Source organism: Hordeum vulgare, chromosome 7H (assembly GCF_904849725.1).
Source record: "Hordeum vulgare subsp. vulgare chromosome 7H, MorexV3_pseudomolecules_assembly, whole genome shotgun sequence".
In the NCBI taxonomy this organism is placed as follows: Eukaryota; Viridiplantae; Streptophyta; class Magnoliopsida; order Poales; family Poaceae; genus Hordeum; species Hordeum vulgare.
Window position 1 is genome coordinate 482,079,263 of NC_058524.1, and position 26,273 is coordinate 482,105,535.

Here is a 26,273-nt window from a genome sequence, read left to right on the forward strand (position 1 = left end):
AATGATATTTAAAAAATTACTCCTTTATTAGTGATTTCGTACGTTAGGTTGTTTGTTTTGAGATTTATTTTAAAGACTAGGTGTCCGTTTTGACATGTCGCGTTGGAGATGCCTTTATCTTTTTTCTTTTGTAGGGGTAGGAGATGTCCTTGTCAAAAAGCCGGTACGGAGCCCATCAAACACTCACCCGAAGCCTGGCCCATTCGGCCCAGGGTCCAGGTTGACCGCCCCCCTTCCGCCTCTCTCCATTCAAAATCCCCTCCCATTCATCCCAAATTCAGCCTCTCCAGTAATCGATCCCCTTCTCCTTCCCCTCCTTCTCCGGCCAACAAACATGGTAAAGAAGCAGGAATCCTCCACCCCGGCGGCCGGCGGGACGCCGTGGAAGGGGCGGCTCCGCTCGCACCACGCGACTCCGGTCAGCTCTCCCTCTCCGTGGATCCAGTCCAGGTCCAGGAACCGCGACGAGGACGCGGAGGCCGGCAAGTTCAAGAAGCAGGCCGCCCCCACAGCCCGGGGGAGAAGCGGCTGCACCCGCGACGAGAGCGGTGGAGCTGCGGGACGACCTCCGAAGGCTCTCCCACGCCGGTCGGCGCGGTTTGCCGGCCGGGATCCGGAGCCCCCTATTGTGCTCGACGCGGCGGACGAGGTATAGGGTGGAAATCTCGTCTTGGTTGCAGATATTGGCTTCGATTTGGCGGTGCGGGATGTTATGTTTATGCGCTTAGTTTCCTCTTCATCGCATTGTAGTAACCTGAGAAGGAGAATTGACCACTTTGTTTAGATCTTTCTTCACCAGCTAGACAAAACCCTTTTTTCTTCCCAAAATTTGTCACCACTTCTTGATTTATGTGGATTCCCTGACAACAACCAACTATGAATGGTTTAGCATATTCCAGTAGTACAATCTTGTTCTATTCTACTTATCCAACAAAAGATTGGTTTCTTCAACCCACCAAAACAAAGATTAGTATCTTAGTCGCATGTTCTACTCGTTCACTAATATATCCCACTAATAGTTTGTTCACCTGCCTCTTGATTTTTATCCATTTCATGCCTGTCCGATCACCATACTAATATGCTTGCTAACTGGGCTGCTTCATTCATTTCATGGTTGGCACTTGATTACAAACATCATGGTTTACAAATGGATAATTCTGTTACACCTTTTTAGCAGGGCATAGCGTGCGGCCAACCGTGTTTTAAGTTTTGCCTTCTGTTACAGGAATGCAAAGTCAGGGATAACCAATCAGCGATTGTGCCTCTTCAGAAATCTACACGGTTCCAACGAGGTGATAAGAGTGTGAGCAAGCCCTTAGTGGAGAACCAAAGTCACCACAGACTGCTGCCGTTCACACCAAATCCCCGGGACATTGCCCATAACAGCAAGACTAGAAATGCTGTTAAGAAAGACAAGAAACTAGAGAATCCACCAAGGAGTAGCCAGAGAATTAGTGCAGTAAAAGCTTCTGCAAGGATGGGAAAACACAAGCTGCAGACAGTATATGAAGATTCCCAAGATGCACCTGCCAGGAAAAAGACTGCAGATGCATATTACAAAAAGAGTGAGATGCAAGAGCCAAATCCCCGGGACATTGCCCATAACAGCAAGACTCGAAATGCTGTTAAGAAAGACAAGAAACTAGAGAATCCACCAAGGAGTAGCCAGAGAATTAGTGCAGTAAAAGCTTCTGCAAGGATGGGAAAACACAAGCTGCAGACAGTATATGAAGATTCCCAAGATGCACCTGCCAGGAAAAAGACTGCAGATGCATCTTACAAAAAGAGTGAGATGCAAGAGCCAAAGCCACCCAGTCGTGGTGAGGACCTGACAGGAAAGAGGAAGAGAGGCACCGGAAGAAAGCAGGCATCAAAGAAGCAAACTCACCAGGAGCACAAATCTGATTGTCAAGAAATTGTGCCCATCACTGAGCCCCAAAACATCATCCACAAGAAGAGTGAAAATAACCCTTCTTCCATAGTGCAGCCTAAAATTGGTGATGAAGAGCTAAGTGGGATTAAAGAAGGGGTACAGCAACAGTGTTGTCCGTCAGATGAATGGACAGAAGAGCAGGATACCATATTGCGCCAGGCTTACTTCACTGCTCGACCATCCCCACATTTCTGGAAGAAAGTTTCCAAAATGGTATTTCCAATCCTTCGATTTTGTTTCTTAAGTGGTTTGATCATATATTTGTAGTCGCAAGAGCTGTTTGATATCTAGTTGCACGAGTTGCCTTAGGAAAGCATAATAATAAACAAGAGAATGCTGCAGTTAAAATGTTGCTCTCGGAATGGGGTTTAGAAAATGGCCACAAATGGGCACGAATTATTCATGGGTCTTGGTGCTAGACTTTGCGATGTCCACTGCATTGTTTTGTTGATTTCCTTTTGTTAAGCAGTAAACATAAATCACGTACAACATTATATGTCCAACAACACCAACATCAACAAAGCCTTTCAGACAGCCCCAAACAAGTTGGGGTGGCTAGAGTTGAACATACTGAAAATACTTCCAGGGTCTAACTACAATACACCTGTAGTGTCTGAACGATGCGTAAGCCAAATAGTAGCAGTTGGATAGTTGTATAGTCTGTTGGACATCTGTTTTCTTTCATTTTTGGCTTTCTTTTCTGCTTTTGTTTATAGGCTGTAAGTTTGGTGTCATTTGGATGTTTTCTTCTAATATGACGTGAAGCATACTTAGGTGCGTATTTGGCTTTCTTTTCTGCTTTTGTTTATAGGCTGTAAGTTTGGTGTCATTTGGATGTTTTCTTCTAATAGCGTTTTCTGGGAATGTGGAGAACTGGTAATATTTACAACGGTTGGTTAGTAGTCATAGTGAAACATAACATTTCAGGTTGTATTTGTTTTTTTGCATTGGAGGGAAATCATTAATAATCAATGGAATGTTGTCTGTTTGTTACTTATGGTGCACATGTGAGTGATCCTCTCATCACATGTTGACACCAACATGGATGTGAAAGATACGCACACTCGTGCGTATTCGAGAAAAAAAAACATGGATGTGAAAAACTGCTCATCAGATTGTTAATGTTCTGAGTTAATGATACATGTAAAAACAAAAATATTTTGAGCTCAGGTTAAAAAAAAGAGTATTGTGAGCTTAGATTGCTGATATTTTGATGCTGCTCTTTCAGTAGTCTCACATGGAGTTGATTTCAGCCATTTCTAGTGATGCTTAGCACATGTCATATCCGACAACATGTGATGCTGCTTTGACAATCTATTTTGTACTTCAGTACTCAGTAGTATGTCCTATAGATTACTCGGCATTTTTCTGGGTGACTTGTTCCTTTATCATTTTTGTTAGTTCAGCAATTTGATACACATCCTTTCAGGTGCCAGGGAGATCTGCCGAAGACTGCTTCAATAGAGTTCATGCTGACCTCTCAACGCCCACTCCAATTGCCCCTCGTCATCGAAGTAAAACACAGTTTTCCCCTCTAGCACATTTCACATTGTCTGATCCAAAATTTCCAAACCTCGTGGAGCCTCTAACGGGAAGACCAAGGACCGCCAAACAAAAGAGCCTATTAGCACAGAAGACGGTGAGACATTTGCTGAAGAAGCATTCCCTCATTGACCAAGCTCATGAGGCTGACCACTTCTCTATATTTGAAACTTCACCATCTGCTTTACAATTGAACATTCCGCTTGAGGATTCTCCTGGGACCCCTGAAAATTATCTGAAGTCCTTTTCCATGCACAAGTACAGCGTGAGTTCTTCAGCACATAAGAGACCGCTGTCAAGGTTGAAAACTAAGCAGACTGAAGAGAGTCCAGCAGTTCTGAAGCCTATAAAAAACACTGTTTTGCATGAGAAGTACATTACGCAGTTGTCCCGAAGAGAAGGTGCAAAAAAGCCTCGTAAGAAGGCTGCTGGCACCAATGCAACTGATCCTAAGAGGCCTCTTTCGGAGCAGCAAGCTGGTAGTGTGAAGGCTGCAAAGAATGCTCTCATTTCAGAAGCAACAGACTTCATAGGCCAGTTTAAGAAGTTGCAAGCCAATTCTCTTGCACACATTTTGGAAAACAGTGAAGATGATGAGGATTTTTCGGTATCATACTAGTGGTTCCAAGCTGCTTTTGTCATATAATACTTGCCCCTCAATGTTTTTTTTTTGACAGGAAAAAAAAAACAGCTTGATAGCATGTTGTCAACTAACTTTAGCTAGTACTCCATCTATACCTAAATACTTGTAGTTGGGGAGAACTAGTCTAGTTCTCCTCAACTAAAGTATTTAGGTACTCCCAACTACAAGTATTTAGGTACAACGGGAGTACAATAAGACTGTATAAGAGACTAATGATAAGTCATGGATGTTATCGTGTGTGTTCTGCCAAGGAACTTATCAACGCATTTCTAGCATATCAGGGTCATGGTCACCACTTAGTATCACATAGTACAACTTTTGTGTGAATAAAACAAGATACTGTACGACTATTTGCTTCATTTTTGTACAGTTCAGGCCCATTTATATTTCAGTAATAAGACCAGAAACGTCATGCAAGGTAATTCTAAGAGCTAATAAAAGGAGGATATTCCCTATGTCAACAAAATATGGCAGCTGATCATGCAGATAGTGTGATATCATTCCTGTAATAAGCCTATGCAGGTCAGGTGTTCATCACTTCCTCTAAATATAAGGGCTCTGCCAGATGCATATTGCGACAGATAGTCCATTTTCACACAACAGCTCGGGCGTGCAAGAGAAATACATCCATTTCATTCATGATGTTCTTTTTTCCATATATTCCCTCCGTCCTGTAGTATAAGAGCGTTTTTTACACTAGTTCTTAGTTCAAAACTTAGGAAGGTTTTGTTTCCACCAAAAGATCAACTATGCGATTGCATCCCACAATGGTTAATCCAGGCCATGAATAGTTCAAGGCATCATCATGCAAAAGGTATGTCATGTGCTGTCAACTAATTACAGAACACACAATAAATTATTGGGAATAGAGAGTCAGAAAAGGCTAACAAAACATGTGTAAGAATAAATTCAACTAACTGGTCCTTTTTGTATTTTATGTCAAATTTTGACGGTAGATTTGACTAATAAAATATTAGTTATATGCCACAAAATTTATATCGTTGGATTCATATTCGAAAGAGATTTTCAATGATACTCTCTCTGTAAAAAAATATAACACTTTCTATATATTAATTTACAAGTGAGTACTATTTTTTTTGACCGGCTACTGTAGGGAAAACCCTCCACAACCTTTTTTCTTTTATTCCCATATATAAGAGCAGTATGTACAAGAAGAAATTAGAATATACAAATGGGATGAGGAGCTAAGGTTACAAACCTCAAGTAGGCAAAAAGAAAACCCATTTAAGGAGATCATCCCTGAAACTAGCCTTAATCCTATGGGCTAACAGGGAAATGTCATGGATGAAGCCAGATCTTCATTTTCTGAACTTTGGCTGCTCCTGGTTAAAGACCTTGGCATTTCTGACAGTCCAGATGTTCCAACATGCAGTGAAGACCACCTCAGCAAAAAAGGGGTTATGGAAGTCTCGTTTAGCAGCTACAGTAGCACTCCACACGGATGGACCCTGCCATGTGATCTGCAGGTAATTCCAGACCCTGGTACTGAAAAGACAGTTGAAGAATAAGTGATCTCTGTCTTCCTTGACTCGAGCATGGCATAGAACTCAGAGATTGGAGTCGGAAATATTCCAGTGACGCCGTTCAAGCATGTCTTGAGTTTAAGCCTCTCCATGATGAGCATCCAGGCAAACATCTTAATCTTCATGGTACAACAGCTTTTCCAGATCCAGTTGAGTAAAGGGTTTGGTGTAATACTGTTGTGAATGTGAGTATAGTATCTCTTGGCTATGTAGGCCTTAGCATCTTTCCCCCATACCCATCTGTCAGAGGCCTGATGATCAATATCCAGGTCTTGAAGCAAAGATTGAACTGAAAGCAGCTCCTGGTAAGCTTGAGCAGACAGTGGCAAGTGGAACATAGAGAACATGCTGTCATCGTAAAAGGCTTTAAAGACCTCTTGAGCTGTGCAGAAAGGGTCAACCACAAAAGAAAAAAGTCTTTGGAATCTAGCAGCCAGGGGCCTAGTGGAGTTTCCAATCAACCAGGAGTCAGACCAAAACAGGAAGGAGTCACCCTTGTTAGGCTGAACATATCTAACTGATCTGAATTTGTCAAGCCGTTTACAGATATCCTTCCACCAAAAAGAACCACAAAGGGCAGTTCCCTGAGGTACTGTGTCATGATAGTAAGTGTTCTAGATTAAGTGAACCCATGGGATATCAGCATGATTTAGAAATTTATCAACATGCTTGAGCAGCAGTGCTTCATTCTGGATTGCTAGATTCATAATACCTAACCCCCCTTTATTTTTAGGTCTGCACACCAGTTGCCAGGCAGCAAGAGAGGGTGCATGATCTTGCCCATTTTTCCTCCATAGACATTGCCTTTGAATTCTTTCAAGCTGCTTCAGTATGCCTGGTGGGATATCCAGACTGCATAGAAAGAAGATAGACACAGAAGACAGTGCTGAGTTTAAATACTGTAACCTTCCCCCTGAGCGAGAAAAGATGAACTAGCACTGAGCCTTCTTTCCATGTTATCAACCAGTGGCATGAGATCAATGATTCTTGGTTTAGTTGTCCCAACTGGAAGTCCAAGGTATGTGAAGGGCAAAGATCCCACTTTGCAGCCAATGGAGTCTACCAGGTCCTGGAGTTGCTGTGGAGGAGTGTTGACAGGTAGAAGGGCAGATTTGTGATAATTCACCTATAATCCAGTGGATTGGGAGAAAAGTAATAGCATTTTCTTGAACTGTAACAATTGAAGTTTATCAGCAGGTAGGATGATAAGGGTATCATCAGCATATTGCACTATGGGAAATCCTTATCATGACAAGGTATGGGCAGCTGAATCAGACCCTCCACCAGCAGTTGGTTAACCAGAGTCTGTAAAAAATCAGCAGCAATAGCAAAAAGCAGTGGGGACATGGGATCTCCCTGCCTGACTCCTTTCTTGCACATAAACTTCTTTCCAGGCACACCATTGATCAGGACCGAAGATGAGCCAGAAGTTAGTAGCTGCTTTACCCAAAGTATCCATCTGTCATTGAAGCCTTTGTGTTTGAGAATCTGAAAAATGAACTCATGCTCCACAGAGTCGAATGCCTTTTCAAAATACAGCTTGAGAATGACTATAGGTTTCTTGGATTGATGGCATTGGTGAAGGTACTCCAGAGTCCATCCAACACAATCTTGAATGGTTCTAGACTTGATAAAACCATACTGATTCTTGTGAAGACACTTCACAATCTGCAAGTGTAACCTGTTAGCAATCATTTTGGACAGAAATTTGAGGCCCATCCCGGTAAGTGATATTGGTCTGTAATCTCCCACTTGTTCAGGTGATCTCTTCTTGGGAATCAGAGTAATATAAGATGAGTTCATGTTCTCAAGTTGAGCATGACCAGCATGGAAAGCAGCAGCAAGTTGATAAAACTTAGGGGAGATAATGGGCCAGCATTTCTTGAAGAAAAGACCATTAAAACCATCAGGTCGAGGAGCTTTGTCAATGGGCATTTCCTGAACAGTCTTGTCCATTTCAGACTTAGAAAAAGGTTTTGTGAGAATATCCAGACCCTCCACCTTCTGAAGCATAGATTGTAAATCAAATGCCATGTTAATGCCAAGAGAAGTGCCTATTCTATCCTTAAATGATGCCAAAAAACATGCAGCAATTTGATCATGATCAGATATGATGGAACCATCATTTAACTTGAGAGATGCAATGGAATTCCTCCTATATCTCTCAGTTGCCATAACATGGAAGAATTTAGTGTTTTCCTCACCAACTTTAACAAATCTGATAGTGGCTCTCTTTTTCCAGTATAAGCACTGGAGATGCAAAAGATGTTCCAAGTGTAACTTAACAATATTCCTGAAGTTAGCCTCTGGTCTGAAGAGTGTCCTCAATTCCTCAAGCTCATCCAAGCACAACACAGCTTGATTGCATCTAGAGATGAAAATTTTCAAATGAGATAGGTTTGTCTGCCACTTTTTCAGAGCCTGCCTAAGATGTTTCATCTTATCCATAATGACAGCAGTAATATGGTTTTCCTAGAAGGAATGAGCCAGGATTGCTGAACACACTCCATGAATCCCTCCATTTCAACCCAGTAGTTTTCAAAGCGAAATAAGTTGCACTTAGGGATGGAAGTGTTGACAGTGACCACACAAGGAACATGATCAGAAGCTGTCTTTGCAAGGGGGAGCACTTGTGTAAGAGGATATGAGGAGATCCAGTTGGCTGATGTGAAAAACCAGTCAAGCTGCTCCAGAAGAGGGGAATCTTGCATATTGGACCAAGTGAAAGATCTGCCTTTAATGGGTAGTTCCAGCAATCCCAGATGCCCAATAATTTCATTGAAGATGAACATATCATTTACATCAGCCCCAGGAAGGTTTCTGTTGTCAGGGGATCTAATGAAATTAAAATCTCCAAGAAGCAACCAATTAGCCCCAGTGGGTATATGAAGATTGTATAGCCAGCTAACAAATAGATCTCTAGCTTCACCTTGACAAGGACCATAGACATTCACCAAAGTCCAGGATTCACCAGTATGATTTGAGGTAAAGGAGATGATCAAACCATAGGGTGTGCATTCAACTAACTGACCAGTAAGAACGGAAGAGTTCCAAAGGGTGATAAGCCCCCCTGATGCCCCCCTGGAGGGAGAGTAGGCAAACTGATCAAAACGTTTGGGACAGAAACACTTGACTGTATGAAACTCAATTGACTGCATTTTGGTTTCCTGCAAGCACACCACAGCAGCTAGGCTCTCATCAATCTTGTTACGAACCGCACGTTGCCTATGGTCCGAATTTAGACCACGCACATTCCAACACAGCACACGCCAACTTCTCGTAGAACGACTATCCATTGGACAATATACATAGAGCAAATGCAGGGCTATATAATAGCCTGTGCGACCAAGGTTCAGTCAACCAAAAGATAGAGCAAGCAGAAGTCTCACAGTACATGGAGCCAATACAGTAAAAAATTAACATAAGTGAACTAATCATCAGCAGACGGTGGCAGAGAATCAGCAGGATCTTCCATAAGTCGATCCACAGTTAGCTTCTCAGGGGCAATGCCAAGTGTCTGCCCGACCGCCTGTATCACCGGAATAGGAGTGGCAGGAGGTACTTGCACATCATCAGACTCCTGATGTGGAGAAGGCATTGGCTTGGCCTTGGGCTTCCTCTTCTTGGGGACGTGCGCTCGCAACTCCTGCAGGATCGGTTTGAAGCCATCTCGTTTGATGGAGCCGCGGGTGCATCAACGAACAGAGGAGTCGACGACAGGAGTGGCCTTCTTGCGGGTCCCTTTCTTCGTTGGAGCAGGAGATTGAAAGGAGAAGTCCTCTGTAGACGAAGCTGAACTGACAGGGATCACCTCATCCACGGAGAGTGTGCTGCTAGCAGGCTCTGGTGGTGGTAGCGCTGGAGCACCAGGGTCGAAGGCCGCCGCCCATGATCGCTTGGGGATCACAATGGGCGCCACCATTGGCATCTGCAGCTGGCGAGGCACGTGCATAGAGGTAGCAACTCCCATTAAAGCATCAAAAGTACGGGACTAGGATAGAACTGGCGGCAGAGGAGGCCCATAAAAAACCCTGGCAGCCCCAACAAAGAGGTTGTCAGACTGAATCTGAGGGGGTTTGTATGGGACAATCGCAGAGGATTGTCATCTTGCGCCTCCTCCACCCCAAGCACATCCTCCTCCGGCGCAGCAGCAGGACCCTGGACAACCGGTGCCATGTCAGCGTCAGGGGCGACAGGGTTAGCCACTATCACCTCCAGGTTGGGAGCCCTCAATCCATGGCTGGGCAGATCGAACATGAAGTCCTCGGTGAAGAAGAAGAGCGGCTACTTCTTGCCGTACCTGGACCAAGTGGTCAGTCAGGGGCGCAGGGTGGATGTCAGCAATTACAAAGCGCTCATGACGCCTGGTGATGGGGACAGCAGGCGTGGTGTAGGTCCGAGGCAGCCGGTCAGGTCCTCCGTCGATGATGTTGTGGCCCGGCGGGAGAAAGAACTCAAGGTCGAGCTTGAAGTTCGCCATTGCGGGAGGCGGTGGCGGAGTGGTAGGCGGCGTCTCGGAGGGAGTTCGAGGATGCGACGGCGATGAGACAGGGCGGAACTGTGCTGCACGCGTTGCGGTTTCGCCAAGAGTATGAGCAGTTCCCGAGATATCAGCGACAGGGGAGGTGGTGGGTCTCTTACAGTTCCAAGTAAGACAATTATTACGCATAAAAGAGGCTCCTCTAGATCGTGCGTGACCCACAGTTCTGTCAGCGAATCCAGGCGAAGCCGTGCAGTTGGCAGCTAGATGTCCCCGAGCGTTACAAATCGAGCAAGAAAAGATTTCCTCAACCATGCCATTAATAAGTTCATCAAAGGCCAGATGGGCTTCCTGTGAGGAGGGAATATCCATCCTAGGATTAGGTTCGGGCCGAGAGAAGGAGGTAACCTCAGCAGGCTCATTAATGAGCGTGGAAATCGGCCCAGAGTCCAAACTTTCCACCGAAAATTGATTCTCATAATTCAAAACACCATGAATCTCGACGGGATCAGCTGCAGCACCTTGTTGCACGGGAGAAGTTCCGTTAATTTTGGCGATTTGAAAATCAGCTCCGGGAGATCCGGGGGGTGAATGTTGGCGAGAAACTGTGTCGAACGTGATATGCGGCATGGCGTCGTCCACCGGAGTTCTGCCGGCGGTGGCGCAGAGATGATGACACGTTCAGGAGAAGGCACCGTATAACCAGCCTGTTCAAGCGTGGGTAGCTCATCGTGGGAAACAGGACATTTATAACCCTTGCAAACCTCATATTGTTGGAGGGATGCGAATGTGAGCTTCTTACGAACAGATGATCTAGATTTAAGAGAAGATTTTAGAGGTCTGGAATGCATTGCCATCAGACCTAGTGAGGCTCTCCTCTTAGATGGACTCACAATAATCCATTCAGCATCACATTGCTTCTTCCACAGAGAGAATTCCCGATGCCAATTGGGACCACCATGGCCCCATAGATGGAAAAAGCACTTAAAACTTGAGCATTTGAACGAGCGTAGGTCCAAAATATGAAAACCAACTTGCATGCAGGACACCTTGAAGGAGAAAACCGAGTCTGTCACTTGAGAGACGCGAAACTCAATAGCAGATCCCCAAATCACAGATTCCAGAGCTGCGGCGACCGTGTCCTTAGAGAGACGGAACACATGACGACCAAAAGAAACCACCATGATGAAGGAGCGGCGGTGCTTCATAGGGTGGACCGTAACCCCAGAATGGCGATAAACCTCCTCGGCGAAAGCCAAACCATGAGAAAAATCCAGATCCAACGTGGAACCACCCATGCAAGCCATGCACGACCACGTGAGAGGGGTCGGGAGGGTTCACCTGCGCAGTAGAGCGACGATAAGGGTAGATGTGCCGGCTAGAGCACCAGATCGCCATGGAGTCGCCGAGGTGGGAGGTGGGTTGGGGGAGTCGCCATTCTTCTATCTAGACATTAAAATAAGTAATATGCTAGACTCTCCCAACTTGAGTACTATTTTTGTGGCATATTACTTATTTTTTGGTAGTTAAATAAAATGTCAAAGTTTGATGTAAATAAAAAGGAGACTAATAAATCGAGACGATGATAGTATTGAAGTGTTCTTTAGTAATCGAGGTCCACTACCTTTTCATTTCACAAAACTTTACTTAGCAAAAGTAACTTAGCTAATAACATAACGCATCAAAAGACAAGTTTTCTTATGTGATAATTGTTAGACCTTTCAGCCTGAGCATTGATAGTTGTGGATGACACTAGGAGAGTTGGGACAAATTTCGTTGGTTTATTTCTCACACAATGCCATACCAACCTGAGGGGTTGGGGATACATATTTATAGGGTGCTAGCCACCCAAGCATATGCTAAGATGCTAGTCTAAGATGTTGCTAATATGCTAGTCTAAGATGCTATCCTAACTGCCAGTCCTTGATGGTAAATGATTCTATCCTAACAGCCACAAGGACCATGTGATGCAGCCCCACAAAGGACTATGTGCTGCAGCCCCACAAAGACCATAGTACATAGACTTATCCATCATTCTCCCCCTAAGTCTTGTACGTCGTCTTGTGGGAGAGTCGAATCATCCCGATCCTGGAGCAGAGTTCGAGGAACTTGATCCTCCCAAGAGGCTTGGTGAGCAGGTCTGCGAGCTGGTCCGTGGTGTTGATGTAGGTCGCCTCGATGCTCCCTTCTTCCAAACAGCTGCAGATGAAGTGATACCTCAGTCGGATGTGATTGCTCCGTTCGTGGAAAACGGGGTTCTTTCCCAGGGCCAGGGCAGACTTGTTGTCCACCAGGAGCTGCACCGTTTTGGTGTCTCGGACGAGGAGATCACCGAGCAGTCGAGCGAGCCAGAGCGCCTGAGTGCAGGCGGTGGAGGCCGCTATGTACTCGGCCTCACAGCTGGACAGGGCCACCACCTCGTGCTTGGCCGATTGCCAGCTCATGAGACACTTGCCGAGGAAGAAGAGGATCCCGCTCGTGCTCTTGCTGGTGTCGATGTCGCTGGCATGCTCGCTGTCGCTGTATCCGACGAAGTGTGCCGCCCCCGGACACCTAGGGTAGTGGAGGCCATGGTCGAGGGTCCCTGCCATGTAGCGGACGATCCTCTTCACTGCCTGCTGGTGCTCCGACGTCTGTCGCTCCATGAACCGACTGACATAGCGCACGGAGAATGCCAAGTCCGGCCGTGTGTGGGCGAGGTAGCGAAGGTTCCCCACAAGGCGTCGATACTGCGTAGCGTCCACTTCCTCAGTCGTGCTGTCACGACTCAGTTTCAGCCTCTCCTCCATCGGAGTGAGAGCTGGGTGGCAGTCGGTGAGCCCAGCTAGCTCAACGACGTGCTTCGCGTAGGCGGACTGTCGAAGCGCGATCCCGGAGTGATCCTGGTGCACCTTGATCCCTAGATAGAAGGAGAGAAGCCCCATATCACTCATCTGGAAGGTGGCCTTCATGTCTTCCTTGAACTCCGCCACCTCTGCATCTTTGATGCCGGTGATCACCAAGTCGTCAACATAGACGCCCACCAGCAGGGCATTTCCTTCACTGCCCCGTCGGTAGACGGCCGCCTCATGCGTGCTTTGCTCGAAGCCCATCTTCTTTAGCGTGGAGTCCAGCTTGGCGTTCCACGCCCTAGGTGCCTGCCGTAGGCCATAGAGAGCCTTACACAGGCGGAGTACCTTGCCCTCCTGGCCGGGGATCGCAAATCCCGGTGGCTAATGCACGTAAACTTCCTCCTTCAAGTCATCGTTAAGGAATGCCGACTTGACATCGATGTGATGTACACGCCAGCCCTCCTGGGCAGCTAGCACAAGGAGAAGTCGCACGGACTCCATCCGTGCCACGGGAGCGAAAGCGTCGTCGAAGTCGACTCCTTCCTGCTGCAAGAAGCCTCGGGCCACCAAGCGAGCCTTGTGCTTGATGATGGCGCCGGCTCCATCCCTCTTCAGCTTGAACACCCACTTAAGGGTGATTGCGCGGTGACCACGAGGGAGGTCAGCGAGCTCCCAGGTGCGGTTCTGCTCGACCGCATCCATCTCCAACTGCATCGCGGTGCGCCATGCCGCGTCTCTCTTGGCCTCTGCAAAGGACCGAGGTTCGCCGTCCTCACACACGAGTTGTAGCTGCGCCTCTAGGTCGCGTGGCACCAGTCCCGGCACCGACTGGTCGTCGAGTAGATTATCCATCGTACGATACAGCAACGGTTCGCCGCCATGATACACGTCGATGCACTCCTCGTCGTGAGTGAGCGGGGAGGCGAACTTCATCGGGTTGTGCTCTGCGTGAGCTGGTGCTGATGAAGACGAGCCCGGAGTGGTGACTGCCGGGGCTGGAGTATGCGGCGTCGCCGGTTGTGGTGCCGTCGGCATAGCAGGCACCAGAGTCGATGTAGGTTTGGAGGCTGGGGTAGACGTGCTTGGCGAAGAGGAGCTGCTTGCTCCCCCGGCTTCCTTGAAGTGGACGTACTCGACAATGAAGTCGTCATACGTCGGCGTCGTACCGTCGTCCACCGCCTTGTCCCATTTCCACCCTCGCCCTTCATTGAACACGACGTCTCGCGCCGTGCGCACATGCTGTGTCTTTGGGTCGAGGATGTGGTAGGCCTTTGAGCCCTCCGCGTAGCCGATGAAGACTCCCGGAGTACTCATGTCGTCGAGCTTGCCGATGTGGCCGAGCTCCTTGGTGAACGCAAGGCAGCCAAAGACCCACAAGTGGGAGACCGCCGGCTTCCGCCCATCCCAGGCCTCGTACGGCGTCCTGCCGTCGAGTGCCTTAGTAGGCGAGCGGTTGAGGATGTAGACGGCCGTTAGCACCGCCTCTCCCCAGAAAACAGCCGGCATCCCTCTCTGCTTGAGGAGAGCCCGAGCCATTCCCCACAACCGTCTGGTTGCGCCGCTCGACGACGCCGTTTTACTGCGGGCTATACGGCGCGGAGTAGTGGCGCTGGATGCCCTCATCAGCGCAGTACAACGCGAATTCAGTCGTTGTGAATTCGCCGCCGTTGTCAGTGCGCAACACGCGTAGTTCGCGGCCGCTCTCGGCCTCCACAGCAACCTGCGCACGCCTGATGGCATTTGCCGCCTCTCCCTTACTGCCGAGGACCATCACCCACATGTAGCGAGAGAGATCGTCGACGAGCAGCAGGAAGTAGCGTCGACCTCCTGGTGTGGCTAGCGTCACCAGGCCGCACAGATCTCTGTGCACGAGCTCTAGCCTCTCCTTGGCCCGAAAACTCGCCTGCTGGGGAAAGGGGAGTCATCTCTGCTTCGTCAGCACGCAGATGTCGCAGAACTGCTCCACATGGTCGAGGCATGGCAGGCCTCGCACCATCTCCTTGGCACTTAGACTCTTCAGGGCCTCGAAATGAAGGTGCCCAAAACGCTCATGCCATTGCCACGCCTCGTCATCCCGACGGACAGCGAGACAGACCAGTTGTGCCACCTGCACATCAAGGACGTAGAGTCGATTTTCACCTCTGGGTACCTTGGCGAGAAGGCGACGCTGGCGATCCCACATGCGTAGGCCCCCATGCTCAATCAGCACGCGTGAGCCGTTCTCATCCAGCTGTCCCAAGCTGATGATGGAGTTCCTTAGCGCGGGGATGTAGTAGACACCAGTGAGCAGCCGGTGCTCTCCCGTCTTGGTGGTGAAGATGACGGAGCAGACGCCCTTAATTTCCACATCGGAGGCATCCCCAAACTTGACGGAGCCTCGCGTGTCGGAGTCGAGCTCGGCGAAGAATTCCCTTCGACCGGTCATGTGGTGGGTGGTGCCGATATCGAGGCACCACCCCGCAGTCTTGTCCTTCCCGGAGCCATCGCCGAGAAGAGCGTGTGCTTTTGGCTCGTCGAGGTGGAGGACAGCCTTGGCGACTGGTGTCGCTGAAGGTAGCTCGATGCTTGCATGCGCCATGAACAAAGCCGTCTCCTCCTCCTCCGCCTGTGCGACGTGAGCCTGGCCTTGTTGTGGTTGTCGACACTCATTGGCCCAATGGCCAAGCCGGCCACAGTTGTGGAAACTGTTGTCCTGTGCCGGCTTGGGCTTGCCAGAGGCGCCGTTCTTGGCGCCTCCGCGGGCGTCACCTTCGGCACGTTCTTGTGCCTTGCCCGGGGGGCCTCTTCGCGCCTTGCGCTTCTTGCCGCGCTTGCGGCCGCCCGTCGTGGAAGAAGGCTCCCCCTTCTTCGTGTCACCAAGGCTGGCATCCCACTGCTCCTGAGTTAGGAGCAGCTTCCCGCCGGTGGTGATGGGCCCCGAGGGAGGCTGTGGCTCGTCGGTGTCGACGACCTTGAGGCGACCTATCGCCTCCTCGATCGTCATCGTGGAGAGGTCCAACAAAGACTCGATCGAGCGATCCATGTGCTTGTACTTCTCGGGAATGCACCGGAAATGCTTCTCGACAGCTCTCTCCTCGATGTAGGTGGCATCGCCGAACTTCACCATCTTCTGCAACAAAGTGTTGAGACGGAGAGCAAAGTCATCAACGTCCTCACCTGGCTTGAAGGCCAAGCTCTCCCACTCCTTATAAAGTGCGTGCAGTGTGGACTTGCGAGCACGGTCGCTGCCGATGCGTGCCTCGGCGATGGCGTCCCAAGCCTCCTTGGCAGTCCGCTTGTTGGAAAGTGAGAACTGCATCTCGGGCGGGACTGCGGCGATGAGGGCGTCCAACGCGCGTCGATCTTCTTGGTGGTCGATGTTGCTGTCCTGGACTGCCTCCCACAGGCGCCGCACCTGGAGCCTGATCTTCATGATCGCGGCCCACTCGATGTAGTTGGTTTTAGTGAGGGTAGGCTACCCAACACTGGGCCAACATCCCTGACCACAGTCCGGACCTCGTAGAGGCCGTGGTCCTGGTCGTTGCAGCCGCCGTCGCCGTGCGCACCTCCACCTGGAGCGCGGCGTGCTTGGCTGCCCACTGCGCCGTCCGCTCTTGCGCCACTTTGGCGCGGTCTGCGTCGGCGCCGTCGTCCGCAGGCGCGGAGCCGTTGGAGCTGCCTAAGCCGCCGCGGAGTGCCTTGGCATCCGCCGTAGCCTCACGTGTTGCCTCCGCTGCTGCTGCTTCTACCTTCGCCCTGGCTGGTGCCAGCTCCGCTACAGCCAGCCTCGACACCCTTGCTGCCGCAGCAGCTGCTGCTATAGTTGCTCGCTCACGCTCCTGTGCCACGGCGCGCTCGGCCTCCTGCCGGCGCCGTATGCTCGAGGTAGCCGTGTGCTGAGAGCGACCTGCAGACATGGATCGCTGCAGGGGGGCTGTTGCGTGAAGAGGAGGCTGTTGCTGACGAACTGCTGCTCGACAGTCCGAAGGGAGGGAGGTAACTAGGGGCAGTCGGTGCAACTGCTGCTACCGGCTTAGGCTGCTCAGCTCCCGGTGAGAGAGGTGAGCAGGAAATGCTCAGGGTACAAGATAACGAGGCTCTGGCACCATTTGTTAGACCTTTCAGCCTGAGCATTGATAGTTGTGGATGACACTAGGAGAGTTGGGACAATTTTCGTTGATTTATTTCTCACACAATGCCATACCAACCCGAGAGGTTGGGGATACATATTTATAGGCTGCTAGCAGCCAAGCATATGCTAAGATGCTAGTCTAAGATGCTAGTCTAAGATGCTATCCTAACTGCCAGTCCTTGATGGTCAAGGATACTATCCTAACAACCACAAGGACCATGTGCTGCAGCCCCACAAAGGACTATGTGCTGCAGCCCCACAAAGACCATAATACATAAGACTTATCCATCAATAACCATTTAATGGGAAGATAGGTGTTTGTGATAATATAAATATATTGCCGTAACATAATACATTATCTAGATAAATAGAAGCATGCTTTTGTATAATGTTGTTATTATCCACTATGAAGATAGGATAATAGACTAGTAACAAATACATGTTACAAATCTAATCGAAGTTAGATTTCACCATCACCAGCCTAAGCAAAGCACAGTGTAACATGACCCGTTCGCTGCCCCTCAGCCGGCTCAGGGACACCCAGTGCTCGTCGCCAGGCTTGGCCGAGATGACGAGCCACTTGCCAGTTTTCACGCAGAGCTGGAGGGTCGGCGGGGAGGTGGAGTCGTCGATGCTGGCGAAGTCCATGACCGTGCGCTCGGCGGGGTAGCCGCACTCATAGTCGTCCGTGGCGAGGTAGGCGTCCGGGTCAGCGCCGCCGCCGAGGCCAGGGAAGCGGGCCTTGAAGGCGTCCATGCGGAGGCGGGCGCTCGGCTCCGCGCCCTCGTGGGGCCCCACGTCGGTGATGTCGGGAAACTCGGCGACCACGCCGGTGAACGGGTGAAGGAGGCGGACTGTGCAGGTTGCCTCGTCGCACATGACCAGGAGGCCGTCGGCCACGCAGAGGAAGCGGCTGGTGGAGAATATCTGGTGGTGGACTGTGACGCGGGCCATGGCGGTTGTGTGGAGGAGGCGCCGGCGCGACGGGGGCTCCCCTCGCTTGGACGGCGTGAACCAGCCGTGCGGGCGGAACCGGCTGTCCAGGACGCCGTGCGCTCGAGGGTCCTCGGTGAGCGCGCGCCAGGGCTTGCACACGGCCCTGAAGCGGAGATACTCCGACACGTTGAGGGAGAGCAGCCGGACGGCGACGTCGTTGGCGATCCCGGTCGTCAGGTTGGCCCAGTCCCTCCATTCCGTCTCTTCCCGAAGGCCGGTGCGGCGCAAGGAGCCGGTGAGACGCACGGCGGTACAGGGACGCAGACCCTGACGCGGTCGCTTCCTCGGGTTGCCAGATCCGGCGCAAGGAGACGGTGGATCGGCAAGGCCCAAGCGCCGCCGCTGCCCTCGCGTCATCATCCTCTCGGATACGGGAAGAGGCACGAGGGCTGGGCACCGGCTCCGGCTGTGCGAGACTCCGATGGATCTGACCGTCGTTGGCCTATTATAACGCGTGCGAATATTATTTTTCCTACGGATTATTATGGATATTCTTTGGGCATCAGCAAACATTCGTCACGAAGAAATATATTGAAAATGCACGACGAGACATGGGTTTAGGTGCATCAAATTTAAATCTTTTTCTTTAAAAATACTCACGTGCATTATTAGTATATCACTCACGTGCAAATTTTCGTGACAAAATGAGTTTCGTGATACTCTGAACGAATAAAAAAGATTGATATTATATTAAGCTTACTATTCAAACAATTTATACTTGTAATTCTATATTTTTATCAACAATACCACAAAAGTCACTTTGTCGACTTGACATGTGAGTGATACACTAGACAATGCTTGTTTCGACAAAGATTCATATCTTTTAAATTTTATTTGCCATTTTTATTTTTTTGTCTAATCAGGTATTCAGGTACGTCTACACCCATATTCCGAAAGTCCGCACCGAAAATATATAGACAACATAGAAAGACAAAATTTTGGCTCAAAAGCAACAACAAAACAACTGTTTGCAAAAAAAGAGCAAGTTGTTTTAGTTAACGAGGTCATTTTTATATTTGTTTTTTGCACAACACATATAAATATTTATCGTAGCTAAAAACTATAGATATGTATTACTGAAGATTGGCACACACATGTGTATGTATATACGTAAAAAACAGAATTAGAGTGGAGAATGGCGTTTTGGCATCGGGAGCCATGGAGGCTAATTTTTTTTGAAAAAAATCGAAATTCAAATATTTTGATTTCAAAAAATCTGAAAAATATTGTACAATTAAATAAGTGTGTGATCTGTGTATGTAAAATTTCAGGCCAAAATACTTTAAGGCGCGACCTGTAAAAAGACAAATTGATGGTTTGAAAAGATGAAAGGGTGCTTGGATCCAAGAGACTAAAACTAGTCTGATTAAAACTAGTCTCTTTAAGAGGCTAAAGTTCCAAGCACCCCTGACTAAAGGGAGACTAAAACTAGTCTTGAGGCTAAAATCTTTTAGTCAAGGGTACCCCTACTAAAATGTGCATTAGTCCTCTCTCTCCTTATTTAACTCCTCAGACGAGTTCCGGATTGGAGGGTTTGCAGGATAATAAATGCTCATTAACTTGAGTTTAGGCTCTTTAGTATTTGGATCCAAGCATGGGTGAGGCTAGCAAGTTTTAGTCTCACTACTTTTAGTCATGGGACTAAAACGTATCCAAGCACCCTCTGAATAGTGTCATATGTTAAAAAGCTTTAAATTTATCTTTTTTGCATAGATCTCATTTCAACGTATTTAGTTCTAAAAATTTACACACTTATGTATTATACCTTCATCTATCTATGTATTTTTTTTCAGAATGTTTTGAACATGTTAAAATATAATTTTTCATGAAATTTGTAATTTGAATTTAAAAGCCTTCATGGAGGTCGTCTCCAAAAGCAATCACCGAATTAGAATGTAAACATATAAACCCAAGTTATTGGTCATGTGGTGGGAAGGTTTGTCGTTTTCATTTGAAATTGGGTTAGCAAGTAATGACCCTCCTCGGATTACCTTGTTACGTTATGACACATGTTTCTCGTTTTTTGGGGTATTGTCGAGGCGCAAACAGACGACTAACAATAAAGACAAATTTAAAGACGGAGAGAGTATTTAAGAACAGAGGGAGTATGTTTCATTAACCGACAAGCTCGCAACACCCCTCTCGCCGGAGGCTGGAGTTTCCGTTGCCGGACAAGTAATTCTTCCACCCCAACGATTAGATTGTGCTAATATACATTCTCAATCCCTATTTTGTACAGGTGGTTTTCATTGTGTCAGTGGTCTATTTGATTTGACAAATCGTGGAGGCCTTTTTACATATTTGATTTGGGGAATCCTTCAGTTTACAATCTCTTATGGCTGCAGGACCTTCACCTGTATGATAATACTTATGCAAAGACCCTTCAAGCCAGTCAGCGCATGAAGCCTGGAACCCTTTAACTGTTATTCTTTTGTTTCAAAAGTAAACTGCTGGGATTCTAAATTCTTGTGTTTATGTGCGGAATTCCACCAGCGCATGAAGACGAGAAAGAGATCACTTGAAGTAGGGCTGTTCTCGTACACAACTTGGGCTGCGTTTGGAACGTTGTTTTTTTTGCTGCCCTTGTAATATTTACACTTATATTATACTAGCCTACAATCAAAATACATGTCAAGGATTGTATTTTCATTCCGCTTCCCAGCCTCCACTTGGATTGTTTTTTTTTCTACCCTTGTAACCTGGCTAACATAGTCTAAACTTTCAAAAACACAAACTTTCATGAAAAGCAGAATTTTAACAACACAGAGTGCACTTTTAACAACATAAATTTTTAAATACGCACATACATATTTGAAAACAGCACAGACTGCACTTTCACACATATTGCACATGTATAAAATGAGATAATTTTTCTATTTATATAACAATACCACAACATAAAAAAAAGATAATGTTTTCCATTCATCCATTTGAACATAGTTTTGATAACTCATAGTGCTCAAAATCAACAGTTTAAATTACAAATTTATTGAAGCAGGCTTGTCTCATCTCGCCTGCTGCTACATAACCAAAGTTAGGACTCGTAATTGTTCAACCATTGTTCATTTAGACATAAAGTATTTTAGGAAGATTAATCCTCGGCAATTGTTCAAGTAGTGAAGCAGCTTCAGGGCAGAAGAAAAATACTCCCTCCGTAAGATCTGACTCAAAGTTTTGGCAGTCTTTGGAGTAGCTTCATGTGCAAATAACAGATTATAGTGTCACAATCTGATATCACAATTTATCGTACCACAAAACCGTATGGCAAATATGAACATAGATGCATTTCAAAATGTACAGGATTCAAACAAGCATCTGGCAAGACCAATCCAACCTGCTGGAGGGTTAACAGAGAAACATTTTCAAAGGCACGGGATCAAGCAAGCATGTACCGAGACCATTTTCTTTCTTTTCAACCACCATATATATTGAGATTCTTAAAACAGCCACTTCCATGAGAATGCTAGCTCAATATCCTCAAGCAGGTCATAACCCGAGATAACCTTCCTGCCTCCAAAACAAGTATCATATATAGCATGATTACGGTACTGCCTCTCCAAAGCAGCCATCCCAGAAGTACGTGGAACAACAATACTCCCCCTCTCTAGACACATGTCCGGCTCATCACGCTCAACTATCTTCGGTGGAAACGAACCCCTCCGCCAACTCTCCCGGCTCCAGAAAGGAAAGCCCCCATTGCCAGAACCAAAACTACCATCAAAGCTCATCCTTTCCCACTATACACGCTCACACACAGAAGAACACAAACACACAACAAAAGGAGTACCCACAGGCGCCCCTTATATAGCAACACGACCCTCAAAAAAACATAGCAAGCCTCCCACGTCATACATATAGCTGCACCGAAACTCTCCACGTACACACCACACAGACAACTCACCTACCCACACTATACCTACAGCAAGATATACTATCACAAACACCAATACATATAGGCATGCACAACTAGACCAAGAAAAATACAACATAAGCAATTAAGCCAATACCCTACGAGCTCCAAAACACAAAGATGTCCTTACTAATAACTCCACCACAAAACAATATAAAAAACACTTCTCACCTCATTCACTGTCAAAAAACCTCAACGACGGGCAGGACATTATAACGCCAACATTGATCATTTCGGCCAAGTAGTAGTATTTCAATATAACCCAGGATGCCAACTCAACGGAAAATAAAAGAAGAAGAATAAGAATACAACCCAGGATATACCTTGTTTGAAAAAAAAATGCAATCCAGGATTAACAATCAGGCAGCACAACTATTATTATTAAAGGAACTGTATGCATGGTACTACTCTTGTTTGTTGAAATGAATCTTTGAGAGGGGAGGGAGCAAGGGCAATACCTATGATCAGAGCACCAGATTGATTGAAGGAATATCGCCAGGTGAAAACCGAGCTGCAAAGGAATACTCGCTCAAATAAGCCTTGGAAACTTATCTTTAGTGGGGAGAATAAATGCAGAAAACCAAGTTTTATGGGACTTACAAGGAGGAGGCTGAGGACTGATCTTATCGACTTCCTTCTTTAACCACATACCCCCGCAGTCTTGGGTTGTAACCCAGGAAAATCTCACGGTTTGCTGCATCTTTGAAAACATCAGAGGCAAAGATTTTCACCTCGTCGGGCACATCTTCCATGTCATTCAAGATTTCCAAGCATTCTGTAATTGAGGGTTGTTTTCCTTGTTGTGACACTCTCTCCTTCTTAGTAGCTTGCTCTTTCTTGAAATTCACATACACCGTCATTGAATCTTCAAGGCGTTGTACAGATGTGGCACTTTTCTGTTTTTTGGGTTTCCTTCCTTTGGCACTTGATTTACTTATTTGTGGATGATCTCCATCAGCATCTTCACTGCCAAATTCTTCCTCGTCACGGACAGTGTTTTCTCTTTCAGCATATCCATCAGCATCATCACATGCAGGAACATAATTGATGTCAATTATCGAAGGAGTCCTCATGGTGTCATCGCTTCGATCTCTTGTATTTCTCTTGCTGGTGCTGGCAACCATCTTCTCCTTTGCTCCAAAGTTGCTACCTGATTTTGTGATAGTCGGAGGCTTCCTTGATGTGAGACAATGCCTTTCTTGAGCATTGTGCCCTTCATAGAGCACACCCAATGCCTCATACAAGGGGAAACTTTTGCCTTCATACATTTTGAGCTTTGAATCCTCCTATATAATCAATAGAAAGGTTGACTATGAATATCCTCAAGCAGATCATGCATAGGCAAAGGAAAGTACATGCACTACAAGGAATAAAAACTTACCGCAATGATCTCCTCCCATTTTTGAGGTGTTGTGTTAATCACACATGCAATATCATTCCACGATATTCCAGAATGGTTGACTATGGACTTGATATTTTTGTAGTGCTTCTTCAGTTGAGCTTCCTTATCCTGGACCTGATCCTTGGTAAATCTTGCCTCTGGATATAAATTGTTCAATTATTTAACAACTTGATTCCATCCTTCAGTAGTCCACCCATTTTGGCCACGATAATGAGATAGATTGTACTCTCTAAGTATCTCGACAAGACCTTTCTCATATCTTGATGTCCACTTAGCCCTATTTTGCGTCATATTGAACCTATGACAATGTAACTTTAGCAATAAATCAACATTAAGCAACATAACTCAAACATTAACATAACTCAATAGGTAATATTAAAACAAGATATGAGAAAGAATCTGATCACATCAAGCAACATAACACAAGAATCTGAACATATTGAAAATCCCACATCACATTAAGAAATATAAGAATATGAAAATGCAAAATCACATCAAGTAATATATTAGACCGATCCTAATAACATAACTAAAATGTCATATTATATCTCAAATTCCACATCATTACAATAAATTACTTTGATATAAATAAAAACTTAATTCATTAGCCAACAGATCTCCGTGACGATCTTTCTCTTAGAATTCTTTGATAGTCCGTCCATATCCTGTTGGCAATTTCATCTCTCATGGAATTACCAAGGTCCCTTTGATTGCTTGAGGATGTAGTCACATGTCGAGGTCTGTCATCTCCATCAGGAAGAGTGACAAATAAAAGAGTTGAGCTAGGTCCGCTCCTGTAGCTAGTAACTACTGATTTCAGTTCTATCACCCTCACCCACGATCACAAGATTAGACACATCAGAGCACTAGTATCTCTCAAGTCGTTCTTGATAGAGACTGAGCTAGCAAAACTACTTCTGAACTATAAGATGAGGAAGAACTACTGCTGGATGTGGTATTACTACTGAACTACTTATAGAGACTGAGCTAGCACCCATTGTGCTGGAAAAAGAGGATCGGTCGGTCTATTAAATAGTCTCACGTCGGTTTTTTACATGTAATTTCATCAATGTATAAATATATTTTAGTTTTCCTGGTCTCTATAAAATGAGGAAGAACATGCTTTCTAAAAAAACAGCCTGGCTAGCAGAACAGTGAAGGGAAAGCATGCAGGAATAGGCAATAAATCAGTGAAGTGAACTCGCTACATACTGGCGACATCAACGAGGAGGAGGTGGAGAAGGAGGAGGGGCGAGAGAGAGAGAAGAACACCAGATCGTCGGCGGAAATGGGGTCGCGATAGAGCAGAGGAGGCCGTGGAGGAGGAGGAGGGAGTCACCGTCGCGGTTGGAGGAGGGAGCCTTCGTCGAGGTCAGCAGCGAGCCATGAAGGAGGAGGAGGGAGTCGACGTCGCGGTTGGAGGAGGGAGCCGTCGAGGTCAGGAGCGAGCCTCCGCCGATGTCAAGAGACTCCGTCGTTGCTTCGTCCGGTGGCGCCCTCGATCCAATCCGTGGTGCCCTCGATCCGGTGGAGCCCCCCGGCGGCGCAGCTCTCGATCCGGTGGAGCCCTCGGCGGTGCAGCCCTCGATCTGGTGGCACCCTCGATCCGATCTGGTTCCAGCGAGGGGAGAGGTTGGGAGAAACGACGGGCTGTGGGGAAAAACGACAGGACGTGGTCTGTATCAGATACGGGCCTATTACAGGTGTAAAATCAAAAACCAGTGTAAATTTTACAGCCCAAAAACGACCAACCAAGCAGCCCATCTGTATTTTTCTTACATGGGTATATTTTACAAGTGTATTCAGGCCCAAAATGACCAACCAAGCAGACCTTGCTAGGAAATGGGACGGTCACTGGAAGTTGTTGTCATGTTAAAATGTGAGATCTGTACTTAGAAAGTGCTTCTCGACTATTGACTAAATCATTTCATTTTGTTCCTAGAAGAAAATATTGCTGGAATAATAAGTACTTATTTTCCAACTAGCATGGATAGTTACCCAGCTGAATGCTTGAGGAGACGACTAAAGATGGATCAGAAAATGATGTGCACTAGCAGTGGGAGAAGTGAAGGTCTGATTTTGATGTGGCATAATGATATTACGGTCCAAAGACTTAGACTAGACCCTATGTTCATTGATATTCAGATCACATGTGATAATAATACACGGCAATTTACTGGTATGTATGGAGAATTCCGATGGGCAAACAAACATTTGACATGGGGTCGAATGCGAGAGCCACAACAAAGAAATAATAATCTTCCGTGGTTGATGATGGGAGACCTTAATGAGATCCTATTCTTGCATGAGAAGGAGGGGGCAATCCACAGCGTCCACAATATATGGTAGCTTTCCAACAGGCGATTCATGATTGCAGGTTACATGACATGGGGTATATTGAAAATATTTCACATGGAGAAGAGGGAGAATTAGAGAAAGACTGGATAGAGGTCTGATCAACAATGAATGGGCTAGCCTCTTCCCTAATGCTGATCTAGAGCATTGCAACTTTAATGAACACAGACCCCTGTTAATGAACACGGATTTTTATTTGAACCAAGGAGCTGCAAATGGTGGAGCTAAGAGGTTTGAAGCGAGGTGGCTGAGAGAAGAGCAGTTCCCGGAGCTTATAACAGAAACATGGGAAAGGTTGAAGAATGACCGAGTGGATTTTTTTTCAAAAATAATACGAAATTTGTAATAAATTTGAAAACAATGTATCCGTTTTATAAGTGCCACAAGTAGCACCCCGTCGGCCTGTGGGTGGCCGATGGGGGGCTATCGGCCTGCAGGTGGCCGAAGTGCCACCTGTCGGCCTAGGGGTGGCCGAAGTGGGGCTATCGGCCTCCAGGAGGCTGAAGAGCCCCTGGGTAGCCCCTGC

The 26,273-nt window shown here is 47.0% G+C and overlaps 1 protein-coding gene and 1 long non-coding RNA gene across 4 annotated transcripts; one reads left to right on the forward strand and one right to left on the reverse strand.

Annotated features, from left to right (window-relative positions):
• The first annotated feature begins 275 nt into the window (after nt 1-275).
• Nucleotides 276-4,393, forward strand: LOC123411487. Of its 2 annotated transcripts, XM_045104448.1 has the most exons (4): nt 276-649; nt 1,226-1,397; nt 1,620-2,146; nt 3,363-4,393. In XM_045104448.1, the coding sequence occupies exons 1-4, from the start codon at nt 335-337 to the stop codon at nt 4,092-4,094; spliced, it is 1,746 nt and encodes a 581-aa protein (XP_044960383.1). In that variant the 5' UTR covers nt 276-334; the 3' UTR covers nt 4,095-4,393. The 2 variants fall into 2 exon arrangements, with proteins under 2 accessions (XP_044960383.1, XP_044960382.1); XM_045104447.1 differs by having other exon boundaries at nt 1,226-2,146.
• Nucleotides 4,394-20,978: 16,585 nt separating this feature from the next.
• Nucleotides 20,979-25,049, reverse strand: LOC123408027. Of its 2 annotated transcripts, none has more exons than XR_006612709.1 (5): nt 24,732-25,049; nt 23,372-23,704; nt 22,591-23,276; nt 22,162-22,501; nt 20,979-21,414 (listed from the first exon to the last, which is right to left on the reverse strand). It is a non-coding gene; the product is annotated as an uncharacterized LOC123408027 (long non-coding RNA). The 2 variants fall into 2 exon arrangements; XR_006612708.1 differs by having other exon boundaries at nt 23,372-23,690; nt 24,732-25,048.
• Nucleotides 25,050-26,273: the final 1,224 nt, after the last annotated feature.